The sequence below is a fragment of the Tursiops truncatus genome, chromosome 15, assembly GCF_011762595.2.
Source record: "Tursiops truncatus isolate mTurTru1 chromosome 15, mTurTru1.mat.Y, whole genome shotgun sequence".
Classification (NCBI taxonomy): Eukaryota; Metazoa; Chordata; class Mammalia; order Artiodactyla; family Delphinidae; genus Tursiops; species Tursiops truncatus.
This window is the reverse complement of record NC_047048.1, coordinates 36,836,469-36,852,639: the sequence shown is the minus strand read 5'-3', so window position 1 is coordinate 36,852,639 and position 16,171 is coordinate 36,836,469. Positions and strand designations below refer to the sequence as shown.

Here is a 16,171-nt window from a genome sequence, read left to right as displayed (position 1 = left end):
CTGCATCAGGTCTTAGTAGCGGCATGCAGTATCTTTCATTGTGGTGCACGGGCTTCTTTCTGTTTGTGGCACGTGGGCTTAGTAGTTGTGGCATGGCATGTGAGATCTTAGTTCCCTGACCAGGGCTTGAACCTGCGTCCCCTGCGTAGGAAGGTGGATTCTTAACCACTGGACCACCGGGGAAGTCCCTCCGTGTGGTGTGTGTGTGTGTGTGTGTGTGTGTGTGTGTGTGTGTGTATACACACACACATAATTTATTTATTTATTTTTGGCTCTGTTGGGTCTTCATTTCTGTGCGAGGGCTTTTTCCAGTTGTGGCGAGCGGGGGCCACTCTTCATCGCGGTGTGCGGGCCTCTCACTGTCACGGCCTCTCGTTGTGAAGCACAGGCTCCAGATGCGCAGGCTCAGTAGTTGTGGCTCACGGGCCCAGTTGCTCCGCGGCATGTGGGATCCTCCCAGACCAGGGCTCGAACCCGTGTCCCCTGCATCGGCAGGCAGATTCTCAACCACTGTGCCACCAGGGGAGCCCTCCATGTGTTTTTTATTAAATTTATTTGTTTGAGTGGAGATACTACAAATGAATACATTTTACCTTTCCTTTTGGATTTGGAAGTCACTTATAGTGTTTTTAAATAACACAGGGTGGATATCTTTATTCATATAGCACTCTTATTCAGATAAATTCACACAATTGTGGTAAAATTATACTAACGTTACTGCTAATTGTCTCATTGTGAACATCCCGTCACAGCACTGTCTGACAACCCTCCCGGAAGGTGCGTGTCCGGCCCTCTGTCCTGGGGGTCTGTGTGCCTCTCCCTGCATTTCCCATCTGGTTCTGTCCATGACAAAGGCAGAAAGGAGTACCTGACAGACGAGTGCATGTTGCTCTGGGCAAGTCCTGTTTCATGCGATGCCCCACGTGCAGTGCCTGCTTTCTGCTGAGTTTATGACCCCACCGAGGTTCTCTCTGGCCAGTTAAATCCTTGTGCTTCTCACGAGTCTTTTTAAGGTATCTTTCCTGCTTAAAAGCCTTCTGCTTCAGGGGCCGCCCGTCCAGCCTGACATCTTGATGAGGAAGATACAACACAAAGAGAATGGTGGCTCCAACCTCTTCTAGTGCCATATCTGTGTAGTGATGTTGCTGCTCCTTCTAGGGACCCTGGGAAGTGGGCGCTCAGTTTCCATGCTTTGCAGCAGTCCCTCGGTCTGACTCACAAGTCTTTTGCTACTGGTGTGTGTGCGTGTGCACGTGCGCGTGGGCTGCTCTCAGTGTCCACGTGGCCATGAACGTAAGCCTCTCGATGGCTGTGGTGCTTTGTGGCAAGTTGGCAGCATTTTGTTCTTTGTCAGGCCGTCTCCACGGAGTCTGTGTTTCTGCTGGCTGTGCCCATCCTTAGCTCAGACTGTTGCTCAGATCCCTAGTTGATTTGAAAATATCGACTCTGGTCCTGTCGAGTCCAGTGTGCTGTTGTTAATATCTGTCATCATCACGAACACCCTCCCTCCCTCCAGGCTGACACGCAGAAACGAGTTTTAGCTGTTTGGCTCTTTCTCTGTCTTCCACATTTCTCTTTTTTGTTGTTACATAGTCTGTTCTTTCTGAAAGTCATTCCACGAGAGCAGGTCTTTCATCTGCTTTGGCTGGTCTCGAAACACTCACTTCCAATGTGAAGGCCTCAGCAACACGAGAAGAGGAAGGGGGTAGGAAGCTACCTGGAGATCAGGCGGTGGGGGGTCATTCCTGGAGCCGTGCTCTAGCACGTTCTGTGCTTTCACCGCCACCAGGCTATGGGCAGGGTGGACCACCCAGGCTCCCGGTGTGGACGTGGTGCATCGTCTGCCCTGAGGTCCAGAGGCGTGTCGCAGGGCGGCCACACTGGGCTCTGTGGGACATCTAGAGTGGTTGTGTCTTTCCTGGGCATTTTTATCACCTCCCCCTGCTGGACAGCCTCCTAAACTCCCCTCCCCCACTGGAGGTATCATTCCCCTTCAGCCCTTTTTCCAACTTGGATGAAGGGTGGATGCATCAGCTGCCCTCAGTTCCACAGTTAGCTCTGCAGGGTCAGCCCCGCTGGCGCCATTCTCCCTTCTCTGCAGTGTCTTCTTTTTTTAAACTTTTTAAAAAAAATTTATTTATTTTTGGCTGCGTTGGGTCTTCGTTGCTGCGCTTGGGCTTTCTCTAGTTGCAGTGAGCCGGGGCTACTCTTCATTGCAGTACACAGGCTTCTCATTGCAGTGGCTTCTCTTGTTGCAGAGCATGGGCTCTAGGCACATGGGCTTCAGTAGTTGCAGCACACAGGCTCAGTAGTTGTGGCTTACAGGCTCTAGAGTGCAGGCTCAGTAGTTGTGGCACATGGGCTTAGTTGCTCTGTGGCATGTGGGATCTTCCCAGACCGGGGCTCGAACCCTTGTCCCCTGCATAGGCAGGCGGATTCTTAACCACTGTGCCACCAGGGAAGCCCCTCTGCAGTGTCTTCTGCCTGACCCACATGCCCTTGGTGTCCCGGTGTGGCCCCATGGGAAGTGCCTTCTTTCTGTTGAGCCGAGGGCTGCACCGAGGTCTCTCACTGGTCCTGATCACCTTTCAGAGCTGGTGGCAGCCGGTTGACCGTGTGAGGCCAGAGGCCTGCCCGCCTCTTGGTGCTGCACTGGTGGTCACACTGGGTTCCACGCTGTGCAGCTGTTTTGCAGCCCCTCCCCCAGCCCCGGCAACCACGGAGCCACAGATCTTTGTCTCTCCTGGACGCTTCATATCAGTGGAGTCATACAATGCAGGGCCTTTAGTGTCCGGTTTCTTTCACTGAGCATGACGTTTTCCAGGTGCTTCCAGGTTGTACGGTGTGTTAGGCTTTTGTAGGGTCCGTTCATTCCTTTCTGTGGCTGAGTACTGTTCCATTGTCTGAAAGCCCACATTTGTTTATCGACTGCATAGTGGATCGTAAGTTTCCCGAGTAGCGGTCCCTGTAAGAGTCTGCTGAGACTGTCAGTCTTTCTCTCAGGAGAACCTTCGGGAATGGTTGGCGTGTGATCTTAGCAGAGCCCCAGGCTCCTCAGAGACTATCCAAGGTTCAGAATCCTTGTTTTAGGTCATTCATTCAGAACTTTACTTTCTATTTACTAATATACTTTTCTTTTCCTTTCCTATTGTTGTAATCACACACAGCCAAATCTTTGAAAGGGGGTCTCTGGGGAGAGAACAGTTGTGAGAGGGACACATGGCAGTGGTCACTGCCCTGTGAGATGATCAGAAAGGGGCCAACTGGGCAGTAACCAGACTTACAAGGCACCGTCAGGCTTGGCTTCACACAATACACTGAAGGTAACAGTGGCTTGAGCACGTGAGGATTTCTTTCCTGGCGTCAGAGACGCCTGCAGGTAGGTGTCCAGGGCGGGCATCGGGGCCGAATCAGTCTGTTACAGAGCCTCTGGAGCCTCCCTCAGCACTTCTGCTCATACCTGGTGATGTGGTCTCCTCCAGCCACAAGCAGGCTATACATGGGCTGGCTTAACCCTGGATGTTGCCTCCCAAATCACGCTGTGGTCTGCTGCTGACAAGCAAGGGGGCGTCCGGAGCACTCAAGCCACATTTCCTCTTCCTTCTGGCCCCAGGCCTGGGGCGAGTTGTCTGTCGTCCCAGGAGGCATGAGAGGTGGGCCTCCTTGGTTCCAGTGCTGCCAGCCCCTCGTTGAGCTTGGGTGGGTTCTGTGCACAGAGAAGGTGGTCCTGACACTCCTCTGCCTCGCGGAAGCCGGCCATGCTGGACGTCCCGTTTTCCTCTCTGGGGAAATTGCTGTGCCTGTTACGACTAGTTTTCTAAACCACCCCCTTTTTCTCTTTTAACTTTTTATTTTGAAAATTGCAAAAACAGCACCATGTTGCCGTGTACTCTGCCCAGTATCCCCTGATGTTAACGCCCCATGGTCCATGGTGCAGTGGTCAAAGCCAAGAAGTGTCCCCCAGCACCCTGGTGTGCACAAGCTGGGCAAGCCCCGCACATCTGTGTTTTCTCCTTCTAAAGCCGCAACCTTTCCTCATTTTCAGTGTTCTCTCGCGGGCTGAAGAAGTCGTCCCAGGAGCTGTATGGCCTGATCTGCTATGGGGAGCTGCGCAAGAAGATCGGGGGCTGTGAGTACCCTTTGTTCAGGGGTGGCCTCCTCCCGGCAGGGCCTGCCTGCTATCCTCTTACAGTTGGAGTTTTAGTACTGGGGGCTCTTCTGTTTTCTCTCCGACTTACATTTTGAAAACATTTTAACGCACAGAACGTTTTAATATACCGAAAAATCGAAGGAGAACGTAACAACCCCCACATACCATCATTTAGATTCATGGGTCCTGAACCTTGGCCTTGTTTGTGTTACTGTCTCTCCCGTTCCTGTCCCTCCTCCACAAACTTGCATTTTTTCTTGCTCAGCTGTGTGACTGTAAGTTGCAGCCGTCTGAGCCCCCTCTAAACCCCTCAGCCATTGGCCCCAGTGAACAACGACATTCTCCTGCATGCCCAGCAAGCACATTTAAGATTTATCAAGTGGGTACCACAGCCTCACCTGGTATCCTGTCCAAACTCAGATCTCCCAGTGCGTCCCACCATGCCAGGCAGGGCATGCCTATCGGGAACAGTGCCCGCTCACAGCTGCTGTGTCTCTTGAGTCTTGACCTAGAACAGCCCCCACTTTCTGGCCTTTCCCGACCCTGGTACACTGAAGGGTCTGGGCCCCTCCCTTTGCCTTGCTCTGAGCATCTCCTTGTAACTAGATTCCTTTTAGATGCACAGGTGCTCTGGCCTCCGCATGTGACCACAGACAAGAGGCCTCAGCCTCGCCTCTCCAGCCCCCAGTTGTCCGCCTGTCACGTGGGTTGGAAGGGCACACACCCGCAGGGCCACTCTGAAGATTAAATGAGACACTATGAGATGATTGTAAGCTGTCACCTAACACGTCATAGCCGGGCAGGAGGGCGGGCAGGGTGGGCATTCCCTGGGTGACCCGCCCTTCCTGAAACAGGCAAGAAGTCCAGGAGCCTCTGAAGGAAGGGACAGGCGGCCTGGCTCCCCACCCCATGCTCCTGCAGGCTGACGACTTACTTAAACAAACCCCCGGCTCCTGCTTTGAGTGCTGTTGAGGGGGCTCTGGGGCCCCACCCCCTGGAATCCCTGCTTCCTTGTCCATCCTCCTCTCTGTCCTTGCCCTAAAATGCTCCTGGTCCTGGCAACATGCTGGGGCCCCGTCCTCCATCTCCCACATCCCAGCATCCCAGCCCGAGTGCTCCCCACAGGAGGCAGGCCTCATCCTCTTGTCAGCTTCCTGTTACCCTTGGGGTGTCACCTGGGTCCCCCGACCCAAGGGGCCTCTGCACTTGGACTTCAACACGTCTTCCTGCCTGGCGTCCCCTCCAGCTCATCTGCTCCTGCTGGTGACACCTGGTTGGTCCCTCTTGGTCCAGCAGCACTCAAGTGCACGTGTACACACATATGCACACACACACACACACACACACACATATACACACACACGCACGCACATCCCCGTGAGGCCCCACCTGGGCTTGGGGCTCCCAAAGCTGCTTCACAGCACTCCACCCTGGTGGGGCCCTCATTCTGAGCCCCCACTGCACCCACCCACTGATCCACCTGCTGGGACACTATTGTGTCCTTTGGTGAAGGTTTGTGGGGGAAGGAGCTCGCTGGGATGGGCAGTTGTCCACGTGCCCTGCACACAGTGGTAGCCTTTTCTGGGCTACTGGGAACACGTGTCTGAGCTCCAGTGGTCAGAGCGTGCTCTTTGTTAACATACTTTTTGTAACTGAGGTCTCCAGACATCCAATTCTTAAGACATAGACTGAGTCTCTGCTGGGTTCCTGGTCCTTTGACACACCTCACCTTGTGTCACAGCAGCTGCGTGAGCTGGGCGGCGTTCCCCCTTGAAAAGGGCCTGAGGACCCTCAGTTTCGATGGAAACGGATGACCATTCAAGCCTCCTGGGCTATTGAGTGACAAGTCACACTTTGCCCCAGGCCTGGTGCCATGCGGGTATCAGGACAGGCCGGGGAAGACCTTGGCTGTCTGCAGTCCTCACCAGTTGGTTGAAATGGCTTCTCTTCAAAAGGAGGTTGCTTGCATGGTGCTCCCATCTGGTGACTTGAACCCTGAAGTTGTGGTGGTCCCACCCTCTGGGCCTTCTGTCTGTCACTCTGTCCCTCCAGGCTACCAGATGCAGGACCTGTGGGCCCTTCCCTCCCCTTTGGTCTCAGCTCACAGGTCCATGAACGTCCCCGACAGGCTGGCTCTAGTGTCACATGCTCACACATAGCCCCAGCGGTCACTTACGCTGACTGTGCTTGTGTGGTCCATGCTGTTGGAGGGCAGGGTTGCATCTGGCTTGTTTAGGGATGGGGTCTGCGTTTGCCCTCCCTGGTGCCAAGCACTGTTTCCTGAAGATCCGTTTCCATCTGGCACATGTCCCTTCAGCCTGCTGGGCTTCCTTCAGGCTTTCTCACCATGCCTCTGTGCCGGCTGTGAATTCTTTCCATTATCATTTATCTGAAAAGTCTTTATTTCATCTTTGTTCTTAAAAGGTATTTTTGCCGGATGTGGGATTTTGATGACAGTTCTTTCTTCATGGCTGAGAGGTCACTGGCCATTTATATCCTTTCTCCTCTGTAGGGGATGCGTTGTTTTTCTCCGCCTGCTTTTAAGGTTTTGTCCTTGTCTTTGGTTTTCAGCCTGGCTGCGTGTTTGTGGCCCGTTGTGTTTTATTCCCCAAATATTCAGCAGGGTTCAAAGAATCTCACAGTGGCCTGCACATATGTACCACCTCCATCCTCCTTTTACCTGATTACTACACTTCCTATCTCGCGTGTCCTGAGGGCAGCAATGAGTGGGGGGTGGGGCAGAGGAAAGGAGCGTCTGCTCTAGTAAACACGCAGGGTGTCAGTCCGTAGTTCAGAGCTGACGGAGGCGGGCCCACAGGTAACCCAGGAGCCACGCAGGACAAGAGTGCGTGGGGCAAGGTGGGCCCGGAGAAAGGGGAGTCTCTGACTGGGGCGAGTGGCAGTCCAGCGCGGCAGGGGGGCTGGGGCGGGGGTTTGGAGGCGTGATGAGCTGTGCAGAGGTGGGAGTGGTCCCCTCCCCGAGGATGTCCAGGTGGGCAAAGACAGTGCTCTCAGCACAGGTGACGTGTGCGGGCCCTGGGGGAGGGCCTGCAGCTAACATGGGGTCTTAACTGTGGAAGACCTTGACTACCCCATTGAGTGGTTTGGAGTCTGCGTTGGAGATTATTATGTGGGGTCTTGCTGGGCTTCGCTCCTGACTACTTGATGTTCACGTGTGTTTGTTTTTCCATCAAAGGCATGGACGACAAGAACGCCACGAAGCTGAATGAGCTCATTCAGGCTGGGTGAGTAGAGCTGTGTGTGAGGCAGGCCGGCTCCTTGTGGGAATTTGCACTTTTCTCTCAAATATAGACCTCGAAATATGTGCAGTTTTCTCCCCTTTTCTCAGTGAGGACCATTAAATCCTGAAGTCCTCAGAGTTAGCCCTGACACCCTCACAGTTAAGCATCTGCCCGTGAGGAGGTGGCCAGCCCGGGGAACTGATTGACCTGCCCCCAGCTTCTCCCCGTCCTGGGGGCCCCGTCCTTGTTCTTCTGCGGGTCTCCACTCAGCCCTCACCTTCTCACTGTCTCACTCTTTTCCTCAACCTTGTGCATTTCATGGTGTGGGGGTCTCCTTTGCTTCTAGAAGGCCTGCCCTCCCGGCCTTCCTGGTGCATGTTTCTGGTCCTCCCACGCTTCCTCTGCCTGCCGTTCCTCCTTGTGCCTCTCGAGGTCAAGCTGAGTCTGACTCTGTTCTGCTCTCACACTCCTGGCCTCCCGATCACACAAAACCACTGGGGACCCCCACGCAGCTCTGACCTGACTGCTGTGACCGTTTCTGCCCCAGAGAGGCCGTACCAGGACTTGCTGCATGGAAAAGCCACGGTGCCCTGTCCTTGAGTTGCCCAGTGGCCCTTTGGCTTGCCCGCTGCCCCCTGCACTCTGACAGCCTTGCTAGTAGGTCCCTGGGCACCAGCCAGGTGTCTGACCCTGAGCTGCTCTCCAGCTTCCGGAACCGCCCTCCTGGGGCTGTCCCGGCACTGCCCCCAGGCTCTCCTGTCCCTGCACCCTCTCCTTTGGCTACTTTAACTCTTCCCAGGGCCTCTGTTACCTTTTCTGGGTGAAGGATCCCAGATCTGACTTGTCCCCCATTTCTCTGCCTCGATGTACAAGTCCCATTACGGCCTGGATATTTCCTGTGTTCCAGCTGGAAGCCTCCAGCATCTTTTCCTGGGAAGGATGCCCCCGACCTTGCACTCTGAGGGTCTCTCAGTCAGCGCCTCTCACTCCTCTCTGCAAGTAGCTGGAAGCATGGCAGGCGGGCCTGTCCGTCTCTCGCAGCCCCTTGCCTCTCTCATGGCTGCTGTGGCCTAGTCCCTCAGCACTGCGGCTGTGCTGGACTCCAAGTCACAGCCTGACCATCCCCCGTTACATGGTCTGGATTTCTCACCTGTTGTGGGGTCCTCATTGGCAGCCACCCTGTCCCTCCCACTCACCCCATCAGAGCCTCTGCGCTCCCACGTGGACCTCTCCACTCCTCATCTTAGACAGACCCGCCCGCCATCCCCAGGCCCCTGCTGCTCGATGGCCAGCTGTCCTGTAGGTCGAGCCATCCCTGGGAAGTTTCCCTGGCCTCTGCTACATCAGCGGGACGTTGTCTTGCACCCTAGTTTTTTCCTCCCTCGGCCTGGTGTTGGACGACCAGCGAGCCCCCATCCCTCAGGTTGAGTCCCTGCCAGGTTGACTGTGTGCATTTCTGCTTTGGCTCCAGCCCAGCGTCTGACCTTACAGAGGCTCATGTTGGACCCTCCAGGCTCTGTGTCTATGAACTACCATCAGTTTGGAGCCAGGCCTGAGAGTGACTAGGTTGTACGTATCACTGCCATGTGAAAAAGCAGTGATTCTCCCCAGCGGCTGAGGAGTGAAGGTGACCTGGCCAGCTGGTACCACTGGGCACATGGAGCCTCCCAGAGGTGTGTGGGGTGGTCAGAGGCAAGTAGGAAGAGAGGCCACCAGCCTTAGCCCTGGGGGTTGTCTATTGCACCTCCCTATTCACCTGCTGCAGCTTTAGCATCTGGCCTTCCTTCCTACCCTCACACCTGCCCTGTGCCCATCAGGTGGAAGCTATGTTTGCTCCAGGGTCTAAGATGTTCGAGCAGTGTTGTGCATACACACCTTTCCCGGAATGTCATCTCAGTGAGATTGTACCGTGTGTGGCCTTCCAAGGTTGGCATCTTCCACTCAGCAGTACACCCTGAGATTTGTCCATGTGGCTGCGTGTGTCTGTGGTCCATGCCTCTGTGGAGTAGTGTCCCTGGTATGGCTGTTCTGTGGTCTGTTGATCCAACCCCCAGTGAGGGACACGGGCTGTTTACAGAGAGTAAATGACTCGGCATTGGCCTCCAGCTTTTTGCCTCATCTTGCCTGAGCAAATCCCCAGGGGAGGAGGTCGTGAGCACATGCAGACTTTATAAGGAGCTGCCAGCCTGCTTTCCAGGTGGGGTTCTGGGTGCTCCTCACACTTGGTGTGTTTAGTCTGTTCTTCACCCAGTGGTGAAGGGGTGTCTCATTGTGGTTTTGACTTCGTTTCCCTGAGGACTAGTGATGTTGAACACCATTGTTATGCTCATTGGCCATCTGTGTATCTTCTTTGGTGAGGTGCCTCTTCAAATCTTGTGCCCATTGCGTTTGAGTGTCCTTTATATATTCCAGACACAAGCCTTTTGTCAGGTAGGCGATTTGCCAATCTTTCCTCCCAGTCTGTGGCCCGCCTTCTCACTCTCTTCAGCAGTGTCCTTCAAAGGGTAGACGTTTTCAGCTGTGATGAAGTCCAGTTTGTCATCTTTTTCATTTATGGATTGTGTTTTAGTGTCACATCTAAGAAGTCGTTGCTTAACTTGAGGTCATGAAGTTTTTTCCTGTGTTTTCTTCTAAAAGTTTTATGGTCTGACATATAAATCCACAATCCACTCTGAATTAACTTTTGTACACGATGTGATGTTTATGCCAAGGTTCAGTTTGTGGCCTGTGGGTGTCCGGTTGTTTTGGCCCCCTCTGCTGGAGGGTCCATCCTTCCTCCATTAGCTGCTTTTTCACCTTCATCTCAGGTCTGTTGACTGGGCTATGTGGGTCTATTTCCAGACTTGAAATTCTGTTCTGTTGATTTACTGTGTGTTCTTTCACCAACACATCATCAGTTTTTAAGAACAAAGCAAAAGGCCTGTAAAAGTGAGACAGAGATGGGGGAAATTAGTAAGGTGCCTGTGGAAAAGTACTCCTTGACTTAAGACCAAAAAGCATTGAGTATTTAACTAACTTCCTGTTCCTGCCTCTCATGCAGACCTTTTCCAGTTAACTGTCAATCTCCCTTTGTTATAAAATGGTAGAATTGGATTAAGGAGTAAATGAATTGAGAAAAGCTCTAAAGTTGAATCTTATTACATTGGTCACAGACCCAGCAGCATAGAACTTAGCACATGCTTATTAGATTTATCAAGTAACTTTGCAGAGAAGAAAATGAACCTCATATCAGAAAGGAAAGCCTGACTCCCATGCACATAGAGGGATTACTCTGTTGCTTGTTTTGTGACACTAGTGGAGGATTCAAATAGGACCCTCTGCATTGTTCCATCTGACAGAGGGCAGGACCTGATTCTCCTGCAGGTGCACCTCTGCAGCCTGCGCTGGGGCCAGGCTTCACCTGTGCCGGCTCCAGCCTCAGGCTGCTCATAGAACTTCCATTTGTGAGAAAGGGAAGGGGCTCGTAACCTCGGAATGGTTCTCTACATAAAGCAGAGGCTGTTCAATTTCACTAAAAAAAAAAAAAAAAAGGAAGTCACAAAACAGCAGTTTAACGGAAAATGTGGTTATCACAAACACAAGTGCCACGTGACACGGCTCCCTCTGCTCTTTAAATCTTTCCTGCTACTGTTGTGTTTTGTTTGGGATGGATGGCAGAAACATCCACTTGTTCCCAGCACCCTTCTTTGGAGGCGATTAAGAACTGACTTGATGTTCTTGGTTCCCACTCCTGCACCCCCACTCCAGCCTCATCAGCACATCCCTGGGAGTGCTCTGCTGCCTGTATTTCCCCTGGGTTGAGGTAGTTAAGACTCAAGCACTTGGTCTCAGTGGAGGCCTTGGTCACTGCAGACTCCCATCCTCTCTGAATCTCCCCTCCTAACACAATGGCAGGGGAGCTGGCTTCCTGGAGTTTTCTTGTCCAGATAACTGGAGAAATATAAGTAAAATGAAAAAGCAGGGGAACTACTCCCAGTTAAAAGAACAAGAGGATAGAGAAGGGGCATCCGACAGCGACAGAGGTTCTGATAAGACTGAGGACCAGAGAGGGAATGTGATCTCCCCAAAGTCATGTACTGATTGGTAGAGCTGGACAAGTACCTACGTCTGTAACTGAAGAGACCAGGGATCTTTCTGTTATACTCTTGGGAAACAGACACTAAGATCTTTGCAAATTATCTTGTGGGAAAAATGCCTAAAGTCAGAAGAAGCTGGAAAGCTCCCCTAGATGACTGGGAGTTGATGGAGCCAACATTGGATGAATTAGATCAAAAGATGAGAGAAGCTGAAACAGAACCTCATGAGGAAAAGAGGAAAGTGGAATCTGTGTGTCCCATCTTCAAGATCCACTACCAGAAAACCCACTATATTTTTGATCTCTTCTAAAAGCGGAAAGACGTAAAAAGAACTATATGAGTATTGTATCAAAGAAGGCTATGCAGGTAAAACCTAATCGCAGAACGGAAAAAGCAGGTGTATGAGAAATCATGCTGCCTGAGGTGCATTCAGACATGGAACACCGATTTGAGGACAAACTGCGTTTGCCAGGACCCCAAAATAAGCTGTCAGTGGACCGGATCATCAAGTGCATGCTCTGTGGCTGCTGGGGCTGCTCTGGCAGAGGCCCTTGGGCCCCCTGACCCCACTCCGCCCTGGACTTTGGACTGTGCAGGTTTCTGCATGTCAAGCCACCCCTTTCCTGGGAACAGCTGTTCCTGTAGAGTGGTGCCCACGTATGAAGGTTTCATGTTCATCAGCTGTGATTTGTAGAAATAAGATTTTTAAATCTTTAAAAAAATAAAGTAAAAGAACAAGAGAAATCCTCTGAGAGAACAAATGATGAAACAGACCTCTCTAGTCTACCAAACCCCGAGCTCAAAAAGGAGGTAATAAAAATGCTGAAGGAATTAAGAAAGACTGTTGTTAGAAATGTAGATCACTGTCATAAGGATCTAGAAAGTATAAAGAGGAACCAGTCAAAATCAGACAACTCAATTACCAAGATGAAAACTGAGCTAAAGACAGTAAATAGCAACTAAATAATGTAGAAGAATGAATAAGTGATCTGGAAGATAGAATAACAGAAATCACCCAATCAAAACAGCAGACAGACAAATGAAAAAAAATGAAAGCAACATATGAGATCTATGGATTAATATAAAGTGTGCCAATCTATGCATAAAAGGAATTCCAGAAGGAGAAGAAAGAGAAAAGGGGATCAAAAATGTATTTGAAGAAATTATAGCTGAAAACTTCCCAAACCTAAAGAAGGAAACGTATCAAGGGACAGGAAGCACAGAGGGTCCAAAACAATATGAACCCAAACAGACCTACTCTAAGACATATCATAGTTAAAATGACAAAAGTTAAAGAGGGTACTTCCCTGGTGGCGCAGTGGTTGAGAGTCCGCCTGCCGATGCAGGGGACACGGGTTTGTGCCCCGGTCCGGGAGGATCCCACATGCCGCGGAGTGGCTGGGCCCGTGAGCTATGGCCGCTGAGCCTGCGCGTCCGGAGCCTGTGCTCTGCAACGGGAGAGGCCACGACAGTGAGAGGCCCACGTACCGCAAAAAAAAAAGTTAAAGAGAGGATTGTAAAGACAGCAAGAGAAAAACAGTCAGTTACAAAGGAACCCACATAAGGCTATCAGCTGATTTCTCTACAGAAACTTTTGCAGGCCAGAAGGGAGTGGCAAGATAAATTCAAAGTCCTGAAAGGGAAAAACCTGCAACCAGGGACACTCTACCCAGCAGGATTATCATTTAGAACTGAAGGAGAGATAAAGAATTTCTCAGACAAGCAAAAACTAAAGGAATACAGCAATACCAAACTTATCCTAAAAAGAATATTGAAAGGTCTTCTCTAAATAAAAGAGAACAAGAATCTATAGGAAAGGGAAACATCACAGTAGGAAAGGGAAATACATAAAAGGATTGAAGGTCACTTTAAATAAGCTAATACATAGATTATTATTTATTTTTTTAAAGCTGCTCGGTTCCCTAGCTCCACAACAAGTTTATCCTATTACATATATGTATTTAAAATTTATTTATTTATTTATGTATTTATCTCTGCCTGTGTTGGGTCTTTGTTGCTGCATGCCGGCTTTCTTTAGTTGTGGTGAGCGGGGGCCACTCTTCGTTGTGGTGCACGGGCTTCTCATTGTGGTGGCTTCTCTTGTTGCGGAGCACAGGCTCTGGGTGCACGGGCTTCAGTAGTTGCGGCACACGGGCTCTAGAGCGCAGGCTCAGTAGTTGTGGCGCACAGGCTTAGTTGCTCCGTGGCATATGAGATCTTCCTGTTTCAGGCTCAATCCCATTTCCCCTGCATTGTCAGGTGGATTCTTAACTACTGTGCCACCAGGGAAGTCCCACCAGCACATACATTTAAAAAATAATAAAAGAAATTCTATGAAAGCGATTATAACTACAATGAACAGCAAAAGGATAAACATGAAGATGTAAAATAAGACCTCACAATCACAAAATATGGGGGAGGAAAGTAAGAAAATGCGGATCTTTTAGAATGTGTTTGAGCTTCTATGACTACCAGTTTAAAGCAAGTAGATACAGTTATGGGTTAACATACTTGAAAACCAGGGTAACCACAAATCAAAAACATGCAGTATATTCACAAAAACCAAACAGAAAGGAACTCAAGAATGATACAAAAGAAAACCATCAAGCCACAAAAGGAAAAACGAAAAGAAGAAAAGAACAAAGAAATACAAAGTCAACTGGAAAACACTGTTTAAAATGGCAATAAATACATACTTGTCAGTAATTATTTTAAATGTCAATGGACTAAATGTTCTGATCAAAAGACACAGAGTGGCAGATTGGATAGTAAAACAAGAACCTACAACAGACTGCCCACTTTAGAGAGAAAGACACGTTATAGATTGAAAGTGAGGGAATGGAAAAAGATATTTCATGCAAATGCAAATGACAAGAAAGCAGGGATAGCGATACTCAGACAAAATAGACTTTAAAACAAAGGCCATAGGGAATTCCCTGGCTGTCCATTGGTTAGGACTCGGTGCTTTCACTGCTGTGGCCCAGGTTCAATCCCTGGTTGAGGAACTAAGATCTCACAAGCCACATGGCGCAGCCAAAAAAAAAAGACCACAAAGAGAGAGAAAGAAGGACACTATATAGCAGTAAAAGGATCAGTACGAGAAGGAGATCTCACAGTCATTAACATATATATGCACCTAATATAGGAGCACCTGTATACATAAAACAAATACTAACAGACACAAAGGGAGAAATTAATGGGAGTACAATAATAGTAGGAGACTTTAACACCCCACTGACATCAACGGACAGATCTTCCAGACAGAAAATCAGTGAGGCAACAGAGATCCTAAATGACACAGTAGAACAGTTAGACTTGATTGATATCTATAGGACATTAATTTTAAAAAACCCAGAATATATATTCTTTTTAAGTGTACATGGAACATTCTCTAGGGTAGACCACATAGTAGGACACAAAACAAACCTCAACAAATTTAAGAGAATAGAAATTATTTCAGGCATCTTTTCTGACCACAACAGCATGAAATAGAAATCAACCACAGAAAGAGAAATGAGAAAAAAAAGATTACACGGAGACTAAAGAACATGCTGTGAAATAACGAGTGGGTCAGTGATGAAATCAAAGAGGAAAAAAAAAAAAATTTTTAAAACCCTCAAGACAATGAAAACACAACCATACAAAATCTATAGCAAAAGCAGTCCTGAAAAGTTCATAGTGATACAGGCTTTCCTCAAAAAACAAGAAAAATCCCAAGTAAACCTAACCTACCACCTAAAAGAATTAGAAAAAGAAGAACAAACAAAAGCTAAAGTCAGTAGAAGGAAGGAATAATAAAGATCAGAGAGGAAGTAAATAGAGATTTAAAAATAGAAAAAAAATCAGTAAAACCAAGAGCTGTTTTTTTTTTAAAGGACAAACAAGATTGACAAACCTCTGGCAGGCTCACCAAGAAGAAAAGAGAGGGGAGCCAAATAAAATAAGAAATGAAAGAGGAGAAATAACAACTGATACCTCAGAAATATAAAAAATCATTAAAAAATATTATGAACGGTACATTCCAACAAAATGGACAACCTAGAAGAAATGGACAAGTTTCTAGGTATACATAGCCCACCAAAACTGAATCAAGAAGAAACAGATAATTTGAACAGACCAATCACTGGAAATGAAATAGAATCTGTAATAAAAAAGCTCCCTCAAAACAAAAGTGCAGGACCAGATGGCTTCACTGGGGGATTCTACCAAACATACAAAGAACTTAGACCTATTCTTCTCAAATGCTTCTAAAAGATTGAAGAGGGAACACTTCCAAAGTCAATCTATGAAGCCACCATCACCCTGATACCAAAACCAGACAAAGACACTACCAAAAAAGAAAATTACAGGCCAGTATCTTTGACAAATTTAGATGCAAAAACTCTCAGCAAAATATGAGCAAACTGAATCCAGCAACACATAAAAAAGATCATACATCACCATCAAGTTGGATTCATCCCAGGGTCACAGGATGGTTCAACATATGAGAATCAGTCAGTGCGATTCACCACATCAACAAAAGAAAAGACAAAAACCACATGATCATCTCACTAGATGGCAAAAAAAGCATTTGACTGTCACCAAAGTGGGTATAGAGGGAACATATCTCAACATAATAAAAACCATTTATGACAAACCCACAGCCAGCATAATACCAAACGGCAAAAAGCTGAATGCCTTTCCGCTAAATTCTGGAACAAGAC

At 49.1% G+C, this 16,171-nt stretch overlaps 1 protein-coding gene and 1 pseudogene across 7 annotated transcripts in view; both read left to right on the top strand.

The window, feature by feature from the left end:
* The window catches only part of CRAMP1 (cramped chromatin regulator homolog 1), a 68,015-nt gene that overhangs the window by 28,745 nt on the left and 23,099 nt on the right, over positions 1–16,171 (top strand). For all 7 annotated transcript variants that reach the window (XM_033840065.2, XM_033840063.2, XM_073792454.1 and 4 more), the window contains 2 exons: positions 4,046–4,129; positions 7,347–7,395. In XM_033840065.2, coding sequence (XP_033695956.1) covers positions 4,046–4,129; positions 7,347–7,395 — 133 coding nt within the window. The remainder of the gene's footprint in view (positions 1–4,045; positions 4,130–7,346; positions 7,396–16,171) is intronic.
* On the top strand, positions 7,402–15,114 carry LOC109550498 (protein BUD31 homolog pseudogene; annotated as a pseudogene).